General features: G+C 43.5%; 1 protein-coding gene across 2 annotated transcripts in view; it reads right to left on the bottom strand.

The window, feature by feature from the left end:
• Positions 1-19,249, bottom strand: part of znf423 (zinc finger protein 423) — a 186,980-nt gene that overhangs the window by 1,783 nt on the left and 165,948 nt on the right. For both annotated transcript variants that reach the window (XM_028042164.1, XM_028042172.1), the window contains one exon: positions 18,133-18,248. In XM_028042164.1, coding sequence (XP_027897965.1) covers positions 18,133-18,248 — 116 coding nt within the window. The remainder of the gene's footprint in view (positions 1-18,132; positions 18,249-19,249) is intronic.

The following is a 19,249-nucleotide window of genomic DNA, read 5'->3' as shown; positions in this document are numbered from 1 at the left end:
GTGGCGTTTTTAACCAAATTTGACTCAACAACGTTGGAAAGCAGATCATCATCCTTCCTCTACCGTGCTTGACTACATAAAATAAACCTATCCAATTTAATCATAATTAAACTGTAATGGTGAATATCTAAAATAATCTATCAAGCTAGGGCTAACGCGGTGAATTAGGTTAATCATGAAACATCAATTACTGAAATAATTGCCAACTAATTTAGTAATTGATTAATCGTTAACTGGAGTATGCAGACTCAAAAAAGGCCATTTACTGAAACTAATGATTATTTTATTAATAGATTATTCTTATGATTAATCGGCTAAAAAATTGCCACATTCTGCAGTTTCATTTAACCACTAAAGCCTTTTTATACAATATTAGAAATACATTCAACAATACAAATAAACTAAATAATTCAATTTTATTTTTAAATAGGAAAATAAATGTTTTGATTAGAAGGTTTTTAATCTTAAATGAAAAATATTTATGTTTTGCAAAGTTTTGGCTTTATAAATGCTTCTAATCAATTTCTAATCCTTTCACTGAATGGCCTTTTTGGAGTCTGAATGCTTTAGTTAATTATTAACCGGTTACTAAATTGGTTGATGATTATTTAAATTGATTAATCACTATTAATTGTTTCAAACCGTAGTTCCTGCAGTGAAACAAATGTTGTTCCAGAAGTCTTCAGGACTTTACAAACCCAAGTTGTGATGCTAAAGGTTTTCTTCTAAGAAACACTACTCTCCAATTGACTTGGCATGAACTTTAACCTTTAACCTGCTAACATGCATAACAAGAAACAATTAAAGTGCATTTAGCAGCACCTTAAACCCAGTCTGAACCAGCATGGATTTAATCTGTTTTTGTGTTTTCGTTTCTGTTGTTTCCACCAGAACCTCGATGGAATCGCGGCGTGTTTATTCAGATGTGGTAGACCCTCGTGTCTTTCCATTTTGTGATTAATATTTTACAGAAAGCATCTCGGCACCTCTGAGACGCCTTCACTCACATCTCTCCAAAGGCATCAGAGCATCAACACTTGATTACAATAAAAAAAAAAAGGTCCATCTTTTTAAAAAATTTAAATTCAGATCAGCAGCGAGAGCACAAACAGAAACTGATGGAGGGTCTCCAGGTAAAACGCTGCAGAGATTTAGAACGAGTTTTATTTTAAATCAACACAGGGTGGAAAAAATCTGCTGAATGTGAACGTAGGATTAAAAATTATGCTTCCTTGAACAGGTTAGGATAGATCTTTGGTCTATACAAAACATATTACATTTCTAAAATAATTTTTAGACAGTGACAGTTTATCCTGCTGAATTCTGCCTATTTTGAACTGTTTCAGATCTTCTTGTCACTTTACATCCAAATAAACTGCTGCTGGCCACGCCCCCCCAACTCAACGTTTTCACTAGCACAAGAAAATGGCTGAAAACAAATGCGGCATTGAAAAGCAGAAGTGGAGCCTCCTACACAACCAACAAGAATGCATCAAAGCGACTTCTGGAAGGTAAGTCAACAACAAAACACTTGTCTTTTCCAGCAGCCATTGTACAAATCAACTGGCGCTCAGCTTGGGTTGCTAGGAGACGGGCGGAACTCCGCTGGAGTTGCTAGGTAACGGGGCAGTCCCTTCTGTGACTTAATCAAAAGGTTTTTGAAATGATTAATTTACAAGACACCAAAAAACATGAACTTATTGTAAAAAGAAAAATGGCTGGGTGTTTTTTTTTAGAAGCAGTTGAGACCCAAATGGAAGTACAAAATTGTGTAAAATGTGAATTTTGCATATTAGTTCCCCTGTAAGTGAATAAAACAGTAAAATCTGAAGGTTTTGAAACGGATGTGTCGTGTGGCTGCTGTGTATCAGCTTCAGATGGGAACTGAACTCAGGATAATCTGGATTTGCCGGTTCAGAAGTTAGCGATAGCATTACATCTAAAGCAGGAGGACGGGGAAATGGTTGGAGGGATTTCTTTGGGAATGTGTGGAGATATTTCCTCTGCGATTCTCCCCAGATGGCAAAGCTTTCTCCAGACGAAAACACCTCCTAAAAATCTCTCTCTGTCTCTGTCGCACACAAAGACCAATTCCCACAGAGATCCTCTCTGCTTCCTCACAAACACACACAATTCCCAGCGAGCTCTTCCCCAATCAACGCCGCCCCTCCTCACCACTAAGAGCAGCTTTCTCAGATTAATCGCTGCTTCTCTGCGATCAGGAAGAAAAAAACAACAGAAGTGGATAGGAGGGAAGACGGGGAGGATGGAGGGATGAACAGACTGGAGCGGATGGGGCAGGAATGGGACGGATTAAACGTGGTTTGGGCTCAATAAAGACTTATTTGTCTTTCTACGGGCGCTTATCTAGCCGTGCATGTTTGGTTGAGCCCTTTGGTACGTTTGTGGCGAGGCTTTAGAGGCTGAACTTGTCGCTCCAGAGGAAAGTAAAGAGTATTAATGCCCCCCTGCCCCTCCTCAGGAGAGCAACATGCAGGCTGTGGCAGAAATACGGCAGCAAATGAGCAGAATAAGCAACGGGCCGGTGAGGAGGAAGTGTCCTCTCCTTGCGGAGGCCTCTGCAGCGAGCAGGGAGATCTCACTGGGGGCCGCTGACCCCATTATGATAGAAAACACTCCTCTTCATCGCTTACACCCATCCTCTGCCTCAGCTCCACGCACTTCCTCTGGCAGCCAGAAGAGGTCAGGCTCATTCTGTTTTAAACAAGCCAGGAGAAATTCATCTCCGAGTGAAACCAAAGGAAAAGGTGGAGAGATTTGGTGGACTGGGAATAGTCCAGGAGGGAGGAATGACGGTACGCTGGACCAATTACGTCACAGAAACACAATCACAGAATTGGTTTCTGTGGTTCTTAGGGCTCAGTATTGATTAGGCAGAGAAATCGATCAGTGTGAGTCTGTTAGTGTGGCATCACTTCTACACAGTGCTCTGCTGAAACATCAATGCAGTCCCCATTTCTTTAAACATTTCCCTCAAAGAATTGTTGGAGATATTTATTCTAGGGGTTCACCGGTTGCAGATCACCAATTGCCAATGTTTAAAAAATCTGACCTGGCAATTCCAACTTAGGCCAATATCAATTTCTTTTGTCTGAAATGTTGCTCAATATATAAGAACGTTGCTGAGTTGGTAAATATTGTTATCTGCAAACAGACATGACCTGGTGGGCCAAACTGTTGGACAAACTCTCACTGCAGAGCAGAAGAGGACAGTGGCTGATTTTTAGACCTTTGAGCTCCTGGTTGATGAGATCAGTGGAGAAAATCGGCTTCACATGTAAGTATCGGCCAATCACAACCTCCAAAATTAAGGAAATTGGCACCAACAAATCGGTACACCCCTAATTTAGTGTTTATTTATTCTTAGTTCACTTCATATTTTTTGGGTTATTCACAAGGTTTATTTGTCGGTTAGTAATTGTTTATCTTATTTGATTTTTGCTTTTTTTTCTTATTGACTCTTCTATGTTGAACAGGAAGAACTAAGGAGCCATTTATTATTATAAGTATAGGGGCTGGAATAGGACCAGCATGCACTGGGGTTGGGCCTATGATTTCATTTTTGTTTTGTTTTTACAAGAAGCAGCAGGAAACACTGGAAAGGTTGATCTTTGTTTATTGCTTGCCAAACTGGAAAAATGAACCGCAAAAAGCAACCGTTTAGTTTTCTGGAGATTGGTCTTCTCCAGAAGCACCACAGTGCTGCAGTGGCTCATTGATTGAATGTTTAAATAGGATGTTTGGTTTGACAAACAATCTCCACTACAAAGAACTTTGTTCCAATCTGTTCTTGATCCAAAATTTTACGATGCTTCAGAAAGCTGCTCAGGTTGTTCTTGATGTTGGCTGCATGTCGCACAAAAGCAAACTGAAAAGCCTCTATTTGGATGAAGTGAACTCTGATGCAGTTTGAATGCATATGTGAACACCAAGCAGACCAGAGACCGCTCCAAAAGCAGGAAGCTGACTATAGCGAAGGGCATTCTGGGTAAATACAACCAAAACAAACACGTTAGCCTAGCGCTAGTGGGAGAAATGAGTCGTGGTCTTTTACCAAGACAAAAAAGAAATTCTATAACCACTAAAATCTGATGCCACTCCATTTTTGTTCACATTTTATGAAGAAAGAAGTTATACTCAGTGTTTTCTTCAGAGGTTCCTTCAGTGGCTCTTTGTGTAGCGCCCCCACATGTGAGGAGGGGAACAGGTTTTCAATGAGTTTGGTTGGTTTGACACAGAAAATGTAACAAACGTTGCAGTTTTGTTCCCCAATCAAACCGAGTCTCCTGGACTATCAGATGTGAAACTAGTTTGAGCAACCGTGAGTGAGACAAGCAGGGAGGTAAAATAACTCAATCATTTTCTGCTACCTTCCCCACTCTAAGACAAATGAGCATGAATGAAGCACCTGGTTTGTGGTTTGGGTTTTTATTTCACCATGATTCCCGCTGAAAACCTGCAGGCTGCAGCAGGAATCAGCCGACCCATCCCAGGCCTGCTATTGTTGTTCCTAAAGTGCTTAGAGAGAGCGTGGCTAAAGCCTGCAGAGCCGCGGGCTCATGGGAAATATGGCCCTGTCGCAGTCCGCCCCCCCCAAAACGAAAACATGAACAGATATGTGATCAGATTCACATAAAAACACAGAACCGGACACAGACACAGCGAATCCCAGAAGGAGCGGCAGAAAGAAGGATGAGAAAAAATCCATTCTGCTCTGTCACCTTTAATGTGCATGCAGGTATCACACAGGTATCTGTTTGCATGGGGACCACTGCTGGAATCTGATTTGCTGCTTCGTAATGATGCAACCAGACCTTAAATCAGGTCTGCTCTCAGGTGCCAGGTCTGTTTTAGAAACAGGAAGGGGAAGCGATGCCGTTGGTGTGTCCGTGTGTGGCGGCTCCACCTTTCAGCGGACCGTCTGTCAGCGCAGGAATCTGTGTCAGATACGTGTGGTGGGTTTCTTCAACGCCACACAGATCATCTCAGTCACCCCTGTGGTTTTCCAAGAGTTTCGCTTTATTTTTAGCTCCAAGTTGAAGCTCTTCCAGCACCACTTTTAAGCGTTTGCAGCCGCGCCTGTAGCCGGCAGATGGGCCGTCTTCGTCCTCTTCCGCCGCTCCCTGGCGCCCCATCAGCCCCGCCCGGCCAGGACAGGAAGTCGCCTCGGGAGCAGATCAAAAATAAACCTGGCTCCTCCATCCGTCTCTGTCTGCCTTCGCATCCCATCAGCTCCTCATCACCACACAAACTATTGATCGACTAACGATTAATTGGCAATTTATGATGAAGTATTAGAGCTATACGCTAAGAAAAAATATAAAGTCATAATATTACCAGAATAAATTCCAAGTATCACAAGAATAAAGTCGTCATATTCCAAGAATAAAGTTGTATTATGAGAAGTAAGTCATAATACTGACTATTCCCGTAATTAAATTTCTTTACTTACTTAGCATGGCACCAATACATAGTCGTATCAATTAATAGTTTATTAGATTAACAGTTTCAATTTATTAACTACTAATGTCCACTTAGATCTTCTCTTAGTGTTGTAGTTTGGCCTCCAACCAGCTGAGGGCGCCACTGGTCATCTTCAATAGGAGCCAGTTGTAAGAGAAACAAAGATGGCTGTTCAGTCTTTCACAGGTTTCATTCTGTTCATTTCTTAATATTTACGTTTAAAAATATGAAAAACCCACCAACTTTCTGTTTAATCAGTGAGTATTTTACAAATCAGGATTCGAGCCACTGAAATTCTGACTTTAATCTCAGAATTCTGACGTTTTTAATGTTAAGATGAAAAGTCAGAAATCTGAGACAAACATCAGAATTCTGAGAAGTGTTTTTATCATGAGAATGTAGTCAAAATTTTGGTAATTAAAGTCAGAATTATGACTAAAAAGTCAAAATTCTGAACAGTAAAGTTGGAATTTAAAGAAAAAAGTTTGAATTATAAGTTCATAGTCAACATAAAAAATAATAAATTCACATTTAGATTAATTCATTAACCGATGGTTTAAATTCCTAATCTCTTAGTTTTTTCATAAAGTGCATATTTCTGACATTCCCAGCATATGAAATTGTGCAGGTGATGACCCCGTGACCTTTCTGACCACATCCTGTTTGGGCCGCCCCCTCTCTTTCTGTCCCCCTGAGGGACTTCCCCCTCCTGTGGCTCCTGGCCCAACCAGCCGGGCCCGGAACGGTAAACACTACCAAAAATACACTCTCACTCTCAGCGTGACCGAAACGAGCAAACAAAAACATCGGCGGCCAGGCAGACGTCCGCGCTCTGAACCAGGAAGTGACCTCACTTCCAGCAGGAATACCTGCGCAGAAACAAATCTGAGGGGAAAATATTCCAGGGAACGGCTGAGGAGATGTGGGACAAAACAATAAAGCGTTTTAAAGTTCGGCGTTCCAGAGGTTAGAGATGTGTTCCGGAGAAGCAGCGGAGCGTGCCGGCTTTCCATGTCGCTGTCATAACGGCACAAAACCAATTCCCTGTGAGGCGGACATGTTTATTTATTCTTCACGATCCACAGGAACCTGGCAGAAAGATGTGAACTGAGGCTCACTGGAGCAGGAGGAAGACGCTCCTTTAGACCGGATCTTTGTTTTACACATTTCCTTTAGTTTGACTTCCAGGTAACTGTTCACTGGAAGAGAGTGGAGCTTCAAGAAAATCCCAAAAAATGTAGAGAAACCGAAACAACCAACTCAGGTTAGAAAGAAAGGATGAGAAAATATGTTTATCACATTTCAGTGTTTTTCATTGATACATAATGATAATTTTGGCAAACTAACATGACAGTAAAATAGCAAACAAACCATTAAAAGTAACTCCTTTCCAAACTGTAAAACAACAATATTTAGAATAATAATTAAAGTAAAATAAAAAGGTAAATATTTTTCTTAAATTACATGATGGGATAAATAAATATTTTTCTAAATAATTTATATCAGTTATATAAGTCTAAAATAGCATAAATAAACAGAAATACACAAACAAAATTATAAACAGAAAAAAAAACCTGATTTACAAACTAACTGGATAAAGAAATAAAGTAAAAATAAATGAAAAATGAATATAAACTTAAATTGTAGGTAATAAAGCTGAAATAAAAAATTCTTAAAAATAGAAACATGAGAAAACATTAAAAATATTACTTAAATGTTTTAATGTTTAGTTCAAATTAATGAAGCTGACAAAATAAAAAAACTATTTAAAAACTGATTTAAACATTTCATGCGATCATCAGAATGAAGAAAAATGCTATACAAAGATTTTCCATCCATCCATCCATCCATCTTCTTCCGCTTATCCGAGGTCGGGTCGCGGGGGTAGCAGCTTCAGAAGGGAGGCCCAGACTTCTTCCAGCCACTTCTTCCAGCTCCTCCGGGGGAATCCCGAGGCGTTCCCAGGCCAGCCGAGAGACATAGTCCCTCCAGCGTGTCCTGGGTCTTCCCCGGGGCCTCCTCCCGGTGGGACGTGCCCGGAACACCTCACCAGGGAGGCGTCCAGGAGGCATCCTGACCAGATGCCCAAGCCACCTCAACTGGCTCCTCTCGATGTGAAGGAGCAGCGGCTCTACTCTGAGTCCCTCCCGGATGACTGAGCTTCTCACCCTATCTCTAAGGGAGAGCCCAGCCACCCTACGGAGAAAACCCATTTCGGCCGCTTGTATCCGCGATCTCGTTCTTTCGGTCATGACCCAAAGCTCATGACCATAGATGAGGGTGGGAACGTAGATCGACCGGTAAATCGAGAGCTTCACTTTTTGGCTCAGCTCTCTCTTCACCACGACGGACCGGTACAGCGCCCGCTTGACAGCAGACGCTGCGCCAATCCGCCTGTCGATCTCCCGCTCCCTTCTTCCCCCATTCGTGAACAAGATCCCGAGATACTTAAACTCCTCCACTTGGGGCAGGACACCCCCCCTGACCCGGAGAAGGCACTCTACCCTTTTCCGGCTCAAGACCATGGCCTCGGATTTGGAGGCACTGATCCCCATCCCGGCCGCTTCACACTCGGCTGCGAACCGATCCAGCGAGAGCTGCAGATCACGATCTGATGAAGCCAAAAGGACCACATCGTCTGCGAAAAGCAGAGATGAGATCCTAAGGCCACCAAATCGGATCCCCTCAACACCTTGGCTGCGCCTAGAAATTCTGTCCATGAAAGTGATGAACAGAATCGGTGACAAAGGGCAGCCCTGGCGGAGTCCAACTCTCACCGGAAACGAGCCCGACTTACTGCCGGCAATGCGGACCAGACTCTGACACCGGTCATACAGGGACCTGACAGCCCGTATCAAAGGGCCCGGTGCCCCATACTCCCGGAGAACCCCCCACAGGGCTCCCCGAGGGACGCGGTCGAACGCCTTCTCCAAGTCCACAAAACACATGTAGACTGGTTGGGCGAACTCCCATGCACCCTCCAGGACCCTGCTGAGGGTGTAGAGCTGGTCCAGTGTTCCACGACCAGGACGAAAACCACACTGCTCTTCCTGAATCCGAGGTTCGACTATCCGACGGACCCTCCTCTCCAGGACCCCTGAATAGACCTTGCCAGGGAGGCTTAAGAGTGCGACCCCTCTATAATTGGAGCACACCCTCCGGTCCCCCTTTTTGAACAGGGGGACCACCACCCCAGTCTGCCAATCCAGGGGAACTGCCCCCGATGTCCATGCGATATTGCAGAGTCGCGTCAACCAACACAACCCTACAACATCCAGAGCCTTAAGGAACTCCGGGCGGATCTCATCCACCCCCGGGGCCCTGCCACCGAGGAGCTTTTTAACCACCTCGGCGACCTCGCCCCCAGAGATTGGAGAGCCCAACCCAGAGTCCCCAGGCTCCGCTTCCTCAGTGGAAGGCATGTTGGTGGGATTGAGGAGGTCTTCGAAGTACTCTGCCCACCGGCCCACAACGTCCCGAGTAGAGGTCAGCAGCACACCATCCCCACTATAAACAGTGTTGGTGCTGCACCGCTTCCCCCCCCTGAGACGCCGGATGGTGGACCAGAATCGCCTCGAAGCCGTGCGGAAGTCTTTCTCCATGGCCTCTCCAAACTCCTCCCACACCCGAGTTTTTGCCTCAGCAGCCGCCCGAGCCGCACGCCGCTTCGCCCGCCGGTACCCATCAGCTGCTTCCGGAGTCCCACAGGCCAAAAAGGCTCGATAGGACTCCTTCTTCAGCCTGACGGCATCCCTCACCGAAGGTGTCCACCAACGGGTTCGAGGGTTGCCGCCGCGACAGGCACCGACAACCTTGCGGCCACAGCTCCGATCGGCCGCCTCGACAATGGAGGCACGGAACACGGTCCACTCAGACTCCATGTCCCCCACCTCCCCCGGGACGTGTTCGAAGTTTTGCCGGAGATGGGAGTTAAAGCTCCGTCTCACAGGGGATTCCGCCAGACGTTCCCAGCAGACCCTCACAACACGTTTGGGCCTGCCAGGTCTGACCGGCTTTCGCCCCCGCCACCGGAGCCAACTCACCACCAGGTAGTGGTCAGTGGACAGCTCCGCACCTCTCTTCACCCGAGTGTCCAAGACATACGGCCGCAGATCCGATGAAACGATGACAAAGTCGATCATCGAACTGCGGCCTAGGGTGTCCTGGTGCCAAGTGCACATATGGACACCCTTATGCTTGAACATGGTGTTCGTTATGGACAATCCATGGCGAGCACAGAAGTCCAGCAACAGAACACCGTCGGGTGGGCCGTTCCTCCCAACCACGCCCCTCCAGGTCTCACTGTCGTTGCCCACGTGAGCGTTGAAGTCCCCCAGCAGAACAAGGGAGTCCCCAGGAGGAGCACTCTCCAGTACCCCCTCTAAGGACTCCAAAAAGGGTGGGTAATCTGAACTGTCGTTCGGCCCGTAAGCACAAACGACAGTCAGAACCCGTCCCCCCACCCGTAGGCGGAGGGATGCTACCCTCTCGTTCACCGGGGTAAACCCCAACGTACAGGCGCCGAGATGGGGAGCAACAAGTATGCCCACTCCTGCCCGACGTCTCTCTCCCTGGGCAACTCCAGAGTGGAAGTATGTCCAGCCCCTCTCAAGGAGACTGGTTCCAGAACCAGAGCCATGCGTCGAGGTGAGACCGACTATTTCTAGCCGGAACCTCTCGACCTCACGCACTAGCTCCGGCTCCTTCCCCACCAGAGAGGTGACATTCCACGTCCCAAGAGCCAGTTTCTGCAACCGAGGATCGGACCGCCAGGGTCCCCTCCCTTGGCTGCCACCCATCACACAGAGCACCCGACCCCTTTGGCCCCTCCCACGGGTGGTGGGCCCATGGGAGGGGGGGCCCATGTTTCCTCTTCGGGCTGAGCCCGGCCGGGCTCCATGGGTAAAAGCCCGGCCACCAGACGCTCGCCATCGTGCCCCCCCTCCAGGCCTGGCTCCAGAGTGGGGCCCCGGTGACCCGCGTCCGGGCGAGGGAACACCAAGTCCAAGGTTTTCCTTCATCATTGGGGTCTTCGGGCTGCACTTTGTCTGGTCCCTCACCTAGGACCTGTCTGCCTTGGGTGACCCTACCAGGGGCATGAAGCCCCAGACAGCATAGCTCCTAGGATCATTGGGGCACTCAAACCCCTCCACCACGATAAGGTGGCAGCCCATGGAGGAGTACAAAGATTTTTTTAAACTAATTTCATTTCATATAAAATAACTAAATGTCTTCTGTTGGAAATTATCTATTTCTTTTAAACTTTTACCTCAAATTAAGGGATTTATTTGCAGAGAGACTGGATAGTGTTTCTTCACACACTAATAATCAAACCCAGTTATTGATTTCGTTGATTGATTCTTCGTAGTTTAACAACAATGAATGTTTTCAGCAGAATCGTAGCAGAGCGGATCTTTTGTTTGGAACATCTTTGTGTTTCTTCTCCCTGATGGAAAATATAAAAAAAGATCTGGGGATTCAGAGAGGTAAAAATATGTAGGGGTGTGTGTGTGTGTGTGTGTGAGTCCCAGGTCCCTGCTCTAATAACACAGCGTTTCCCAGAGAGCAGTGGGGCAGCTGAGCACGCTCCCCTGGAAGGCCGCAGGGATCTACGGATCAAATTCACACACACACAGAGCCGAGGGATGCACGGATCAGAGGGTACACACTGCGGCTCCACACACACACCTAAACCTTATTTCCCAGTTCAGACATACACACACACACGCCTGCGCACACACATTTCCATAATTCAGTTAGAGGGAGAGGCTCAGAGTCAGACAGAGACGGGATTATTTAAACGAAGTGTGTTTCGTAAAAACTTCCGTTAACGAAGCAACCATGACAGGTTTGATTAATTCGAAAACCTGATGTTTGTGACAGAAACATGAAAACTTCAGTGAACAGAAAGAGGAGAGGAAAATTATATTCCTCCTTATAGTATATAATTATAATATTAAATTGGTTAAGGACGTTACATCAGTGGTGTTAAGAAAACAGCACAAATTGCTACATTTCAAAGTACGCAATTATAGATACATGAATAAATAAGTAAAGAAGTTTAGCTTCTTTTCGAGCTACATGTGTTCTTATTACAGTATTATTATATAATACATGAATTTGATGACTCAGACAATGCTTGTTCTTACTGTATGTATATTTCTGTATGTATTTGTGTATATATTTACACACTTTTTACCTACTATAGTGTATGATATGCATTCTTTTTTCTTTTATATGGCTTGAAATAAAGCAACGAATGTAAAAATTGCTGCTGGTTGGAAGTATTTCTTTCAGCTCATCAAAAAACAACAGGTGCAGAGACCAGGCAAGTTATGGGGGAGAAGCTGCAGCATAGCGCCTTCTGGAGGATTGGAAAGGGAATGAAACTGTCAGAGAATGGGAATAATGGATGCATTAATATTGAACATCTTGTCAACACAGAATTAAATCAAACCCAATAAGTAAACAGGGTTCAATTCCACTGTTTTCTGATTAAGATGATTTTTTTTTGTTAAAGTTTGAACATAAATTGTACATTGCTAGAAACCTCCTGGTACAGAGGTGTGACAAGCACTAAAATTATACGTTTTTAGAGCAGCAGTAGCATTTCCTGGAGGAATGTTAAGAAAAATCCAACCTTTAGTTAAATTAAAAATAAAATTGTACATTTTTGTTCTTCCATTTGGATCTCAAATGCTTCTAAAAACATTCAAAGCGCTTAAAGAAAACCCACCAAGCTGTTTTTGGACAGTAAGATAATATTTTTTGCTGTCTGAAAAATGAGCCCCTTCAAAAACCTTTCGAATGTAACCCGTTACCTAGCAACCCCAGCAGAGTTCCGCCCGTCGCCTAGCAACCCAATTGGAGCTCCAGCACGTTTGGTCAGCTGGTTTTACTGCTGTACAATGGCTGCTGTACAACGAAACAAGTGTTTCGTTGTTGACTTTCCATCCAGAAACCACTTGCTGCATTCTTGTTGGCTGTGCAGGAGGCTCCACTTCTGCTTTTCAATGTCATACGGTTGCATGATTGCACATCTGTTTGCAGGTACTTTAAGGTGTGAGTGTAAACATTGAAGTCGGGGCCGTGGCCAGCAGCAGATTATTTAGATTTAAAGTAGCAAGAGGCCCTAAAACAGCTCAATCTGAATGCTATATCTGCGTATTAAATTGATGCATGAAAGTGTGTTTGTAAGAGTCATTGGGTGAGTGAAGCTCCAGCTTAAGGTGCTTTGAGGAGTCTGGGATATCTATCTATCTATATCTATATATAGTGCATATACATACTATAAACAAATTATGTTAAACCAGAAGCAACTATGGTTACCAGCTTGCTGTTTGCTCTTGATGTGAAAACTGTTGTTGGAGTTTTGATATTTGCAGCTGAAATAAACAAAGAGAAGAGGCAAAACTAAAACTCAGTCGACTGTGAAGCTGGAGAGAGAGAAAGAGAGCAATCCAGGAGGACGTCAGTGATCAGGGCCACAGCATCTCTTATTTACACACACACACACACGCACACACATAGCAAAAACATCTCTTATTTACCAGCTTACGTCTGCACTATTTATGGGACGCTGGGGAGAGGCACAGAAGAGAGGAAGAGAGGAGAGGGGCTAAAATATGCATAGGGGCTGGATCTTCTGGGACGGCGGGGGGGAGTCAGACAGGAAGAGGGAGGAAGTGAAAACTGTGGCAGGAGCCGTGATGGAGAGGAGTGTGCGTGTAAGTGGGGCTGAAGGAGTGAAACCAGGAGGGAGGAAGGGATGCGTCCTGCCTGCTAACACCCCCGGGTGGCGCCTCCGCGTTTCTGAGCCGGACATCATACGGGCCCGAAAGAGGCCAGAGCCTTTCCGGGCCGGCCAAGCCGCCGCAGCCGCCTTCCATCCATCCCTACCTCATTAAGGCACACACACACAAATTAGCCCATTCCACTCTCTGGCAGATGTGCACACACACGCAGTAACACCCGCGTTAACCTCCACAGCCGAGGCTCTCCATCTCCCCCGGTCGGCCTCTCTGTCTAGCCCACTTAGAGCGCCCTCCCATGGGGCGGTGGAGCGCGGCAGGTCAGGCTCCGGCTCTGGCTGAAAGTTTTCACACATGCACACCCCCCCACACGCCTACGCACACCCACACACACCCACACACACACACACGTTTGGACCAAGACTGGAGAGTAGCAAGATGGATGCTGGGAAATCGCTGCAGTCAGACTCAAGCACAGGAGGCTGAAAACGACGCATTAAAAACAAAAAAAAAGTTTTCTATTGATGTTTTTAATGTTTGCTGCCCTGTGTGCCTCTATAGACCTGAAAGAATGTGAAAATGGCTGCAAACAGATGCACAATTATACAACTGTACATCTTTGAAAAGCAGAAGTGGAGGCTCCTGCACAACCAATAACAATAACAAAAATGATACCATCTGTAGCTGAATTATGACCTTTTCAAACTTTTGGATGTGTTTCTTCCCGTTTAAAGATAATCTTCAGGAAGTTCTGAGGATCTCTCGTCAGTTTAACAAAAATGATTCCTGGTTTTCCTCAGGGCAGGAGAGAGCCGTGATGGAGGTTATTAAGAGTGTGTGTGTGTGTGGACATTAACCGACAGGGTCTAGCGGTCGCCCTGCTGCTAAATGGCCTGGCCGGCCATATGCCCACCACCTCTGGCACTACATCACCTCCACTTTATGTGCCTGACTGAGTGGCTTTCTCTTCTGGGGACGGGAGGCTTAGCTGGCCGACTCAACACCACATCATCACTACAGCTGTTATACATTATTACCTTTCAATAATTATTCTCTTTTTTCCACTTTCTTCACCCAGAGCTCTTTGGGAATGTAAACTACAAACAAAATCAGATCTGTGCTTTTCAGACTGTTCTAAAAAATCTGGTGTGGTTCGCAAAACTGGAAAAAAATGGGATTTGAATCTTTTGAAGGCAGTGATTTCCCACCTGATAGTCCAGTGTTAAATTTAATTACTTCTGATAATCGTGTGGTAGTTTCCCTGTTTCGTAATTGTTTGTTTTGCTTGTATTTTTTTTTTTAATAAAATTTGAGAAGTTAAGTAATTTTAATCTGGTTTGTATAGATTTGTAATTCCCATCGCCTTACAAAAAAATTAATTTGCTGAAAGGAAACACTCACATTTTTGATAAAATGTTTTTCAGCAGTATCAAAATGGAAGTATTTCACAAAACTGCAATGAAAACACTCTTTCCACTACACACGAGTCACGTGATCGACAACAAATTATCAACTTTTCCATGATTGGTAAATAATGACACTTTTAATGCAAACTTAATGCAGACTTGTACTAAAAGTTGCACTTAGGCCTGTCGCGATAAACAAATCAATTAATCGCACGATAAATTAAAACTATCGACGTCATTTTAATTATCGGCATTATCGTCTCTTCCGGCCCTTTTCTCTTTCTGTTAATGACACCGAATGAAAAAAGGCTCAACTCCGGTGCTCTCCACTGACCCTCCTTTCTCATTTCCTTAGTGTAAAGCCCAGCGCAGACTACACATCTTAGAGCTTCGGCCCATTTTCAAAACCTGACAGATCACACATTAGCGGACAGAAATCCTAGGTATAACGGTTCGATCGGGTTCGGTCCTGCCGTGTGGTGCCCAACAATGGGCACAAAATAATGGCTACAAGTTCAGTTAACTAATTTTAAAACCAGGCATTAATCAATGCTTTACTACAATCTACCTGCAATGCATGTAGCTAGTGTCAGCGTAAAGTCCTGACTGAATGAAAATCATTATAACCTATTTATGTCACGTTAACGAAGAACAGCTGAAAAGTTACCGGGTTTATCAACTGCGGTAGCAATTTCGCTCCAACTCCGACCCTTGTCATTTCTATATTCTGTGCATGTTGAATAAACATTAATGTTGTTTCCACATATCATCTCCGATGTCCGCTGGACTTCGGGTTGCGCCGTGTCAGCTGTTTGGGATTCCCCTCCGTAATAAAACCCCCAATTTAGATCGGAGCGGCCAAGACGATCTACCGTAACACACCACACACTGCAGGATGATCGGTTATGAAATCGTAAGTGACAATCTTGCGATTTCTCAAAAAATTGCAAGAACTATACACTATTGTGTTCACAATAGTGTGAACTATTGCATCAGGTAGTCGATGTGCCCATCTTCTCTATTTAAATCTAATTATTACTGAAGGGCAACATAATATACAGACTTCATAATCTGCACTCTTTTGGTTGAAGGCAGTATTTATTTCCACTTTGGCTTTATGTTGTTTAGGTTTTATTCAAGTAAATGTTTTAATGGAGACTGAGAATCCATGTTATTTTTGTTTTTGATTGTTTTGTTTATTTTGTTTATCAGTTCCAGTGTTTAGAGTTCTTTTGAAAATAAAGTGTATCTATCTTTGGCAGGAAATCGCATGCATTATTACGTCATTTCCACTAAATCATTGTAAAAAGGTCTTCAAACAATATTATCGTTTATTGCAATAATTTTTGAGACAATTAATCGTTCAGCAAAATTTGTTATTGTGACAGGCCTAAAAATGTTCTTCACGTTCTATGACCTGAAGAACATTTCCAGGATTAGAGGACTAATTTCTCAGCATTAGAGAAACTGATCCATGCGTTTATCTGTAGTTGCATTGATTACTGCAATCAATGCAAGTGATTGACTAAAAAAAATCAATCAGATCTCGAACGCTGCTGCTGGTGTTCTGACTAAAAGCAGGAAGATGGAGCACATCATCTCATCTAGAGTCCTTCCACTGAGAGAACAAACTTTAAAATACTGCTGGTAGTTTATAAATCACAGAACAGCGTAGATACATTAAAGATCTGCTGTTGTCATAGCAACCTTCTAGACCTCTCAGGTCTTCTGGTTCTGATCTGCATCCAGAACCAGAATCAAACATGCAGAAGCAGCATACAGTTTCTATACACCACAAATCTGGAACAAACTTCTGTAAAACTGTAAAACAGCTGAAACACTGAGTTATAATAAATGAAATACTGACCAACATTTTGATACGTAATGACGGCATTTGACAAAATGCAACGCTTCAATTGTTGATTTTTGTGCTTTTATGATGTAAAGCACTTTGAAAAGCTTTCTTCTTGAAATGTATTATACAAATAAACTTGACTGATTGTTGCTTTCTAGCATCGGACAACCAATTAAAAATAGCCTTCTGGTTAATTCTGGCACTTTAGTCCATTTGTATTGTTTTTTCTTCTGTGCGCTGCTGCTGGTGAAATTTGAAATCTTCTTGATAAGTGCTTGAATTTTATTGTGAGAAAAGTTTACGAAGCTGCAGTAAATCTGCAGAATGAAGCGACTCTCTGACCTTCACCTCTCAGGTTCCTGATGACCGAAGGATCTGCAGCCGTAGGAGAAGAGAGGAAGGTTTACATCACCGCCGAGCTGACTGCAGCTGGCTAAGGACCTACTCTAGTGTGACTTATATCCACTTATGAGTATAAATCATAGCGATCCAAAGCCTGCCAGAACCCTACCAGGACCTCATGAGGAGAGACAGAGAGAGAGGGATGGAAAAACGGGAAGAAAAGGCAGAGTGATTACAGAGGTGGCGTGGAGTCCTGGATCAGATTCCTCTGCCATGGAGTGTCCTTGGTCACACTACCTGTGTTTCCATCACAATGTGAAGAAATCTTTGTCTAAACTCTGCTAATATATAAAAAAAACCTAAAACCAAAAAAAAAACAATTTGTAGTGTTTCCATTAAATAAGAAATTCAATTAAAATCACATGTGAGTGAGCTTGTTCACGCAATAAGTCATTAAAAAACATGGCAGCAACGGATGTAAACTGTTATGAAATGGTAAATCTTTATTTAAATGGTTGTGACTGTCAAATATGAAGGAGTTTTCATGAATGTTTATGACTGTTGTCATGAAGTGTAAACTTTTAATGCAAAGTTTTAATTGAACTTTGCACTAAAGTGTTATTATTTGCCAAAAAATGCAAAGTTGACAATTAAATGGACTTTCAGTGCAACTTTCAGTACAACTGCGATGCTGTGAGAGGTCTGGAAAAACAAACCATCATCCTCCCAGCACTTCCTGTCATCTTCATCGCTTTCACTAGCAGCAACATCCGCTTGTTGATCACATGATGTGGAAAAAGTGTTTCCATTGCAGTTTTGTGAAATACATCTATTTTGACACTGCTGAAAAACTTTTTTATCAAACAAAATGAGCATTTCCATTAAGTAAATACATTTTTCATAATTCCCATTTGTGTAATATTAAGGTCAATGGAAAGGCAGCAAGTGAAGGGAAACAATTCTGGAGAGAAAAGTGGGTTGAAACCACTCATTGCTACTAAACCTGGTTTTAAACGTCGCTGGATCAGAAACTTTTAATTTGTTCTGCTCGGTCAGTCTTCGAAAAACTTTAATTTTTTCACGGAAATGCAAGACATTCAGATTAAATAAACATATAACATTGAAATATTTAGCATTTGTCTGCAGAAACATAAAAACGAACAAAAAACCCGCCACTTTTTAGTGCTTTCAAAATTGTCGTGTTTCCATTATTCCATTTTACAGAGTTTTATGGAAACGCAGCTGCAGCCCACATTCCCCTCCCCGACCTGCAGACGGAGGAGACAGATCCTACCTGTAGCTCTGTCTGGAAGAAGAACTTCTGCGGACACTGGGAGCAGTCGTAGATCTTGTCCTCCTGACCGTGAACGGCGAAAATGTGCTGCTGCAGCTTGTTGGCCTGCACAAACACTGCAAGGAGGAGAAACAGAGCAAAGCGTTGCAGTGCTGATGTGATGGAAGTTAATGCAACAGGGTACGGCAAGCCGTTTTTACAAAAAATCGGCTTCACCACATTTACATTCCAGATATCTGTAATTTGTTTAGACATATTAGTTAACTGGGTTGTTACTAGTTACATTTACTCAGTTACATTTTGGAAAAAAAAAACTTTTGGAAGTTTTTTTTTACTCTTTTTACTTTTATTTGACCACATTTACTATGAAATAATCTGCCAGTGAAACCAGACGATTTTTCATATTAGAAGCAACATGTTTTGTTCCACTGCTACCTTTTAATTAATATTAAGGAATTATAGACTTAAAACAAGCTGAAAAGTTACTTGTAAGTTAGTTTTATAAGCTAAGATATTTGCACTAGGAACTAGACCAAAAATACTGCAAGATTATGTGTTTTTGCAAAGCTTAAAAAAATTTTCAACATGTAATTGAAGATACAGTGAACCGTCGCTATATCGCGGTTCACCTGTCACTGTCTCGCTGTTTCACGGATTTGCATCGTGCATTGTGTTCTGCATTCTGATTGGCTAAACAGTCTCTCCGCTTCTTCTCTATCTGTGTGTCGACAACGTTGCGGTTTAATATGTACACGTACATAAAACAAATTGCCAAATTGAAGTTTGCAAATTCTCTTGCAATTTCAAGTTTCTCTAAAACCCATAATGTCGACAAAACGTTCTGCACCGACAAAGGCACTTTGTCCAAAAGGCAGAGGAAGATGCTAAAAAGAGCAACAACAACTACTGATAACTATGTTCTTCTCTCGAAAAAACACACCTCCACCGCGGGCTTTAGAAGAAAAAAACGCTGCAGAGCGGAGTCAGGCTGCAGCGGCTCAGTCAGAAGAGCAGTGAAATACACGTGAGTCACTATTTGTCCTACTGTACTTTGTTTTTCTTTCATAATCATTTTTCATTTTCTCCCGTTCTAATCCAATGACTCGGGTCGCGGTGC

The sequence above is a fragment of the Xiphophorus couchianus genome, chromosome 2 (assembly GCF_001444195.1).
Source record: "Xiphophorus couchianus chromosome 2, X_couchianus-1.0, whole genome shotgun sequence".
Lineage (NCBI taxonomy): Eukaryota > Metazoa > Chordata > Actinopteri > Cyprinodontiformes > Poeciliidae > Xiphophorus > Xiphophorus couchianus.
This window is presented reverse-complemented; position numbering and strand designations above follow the sequence as displayed.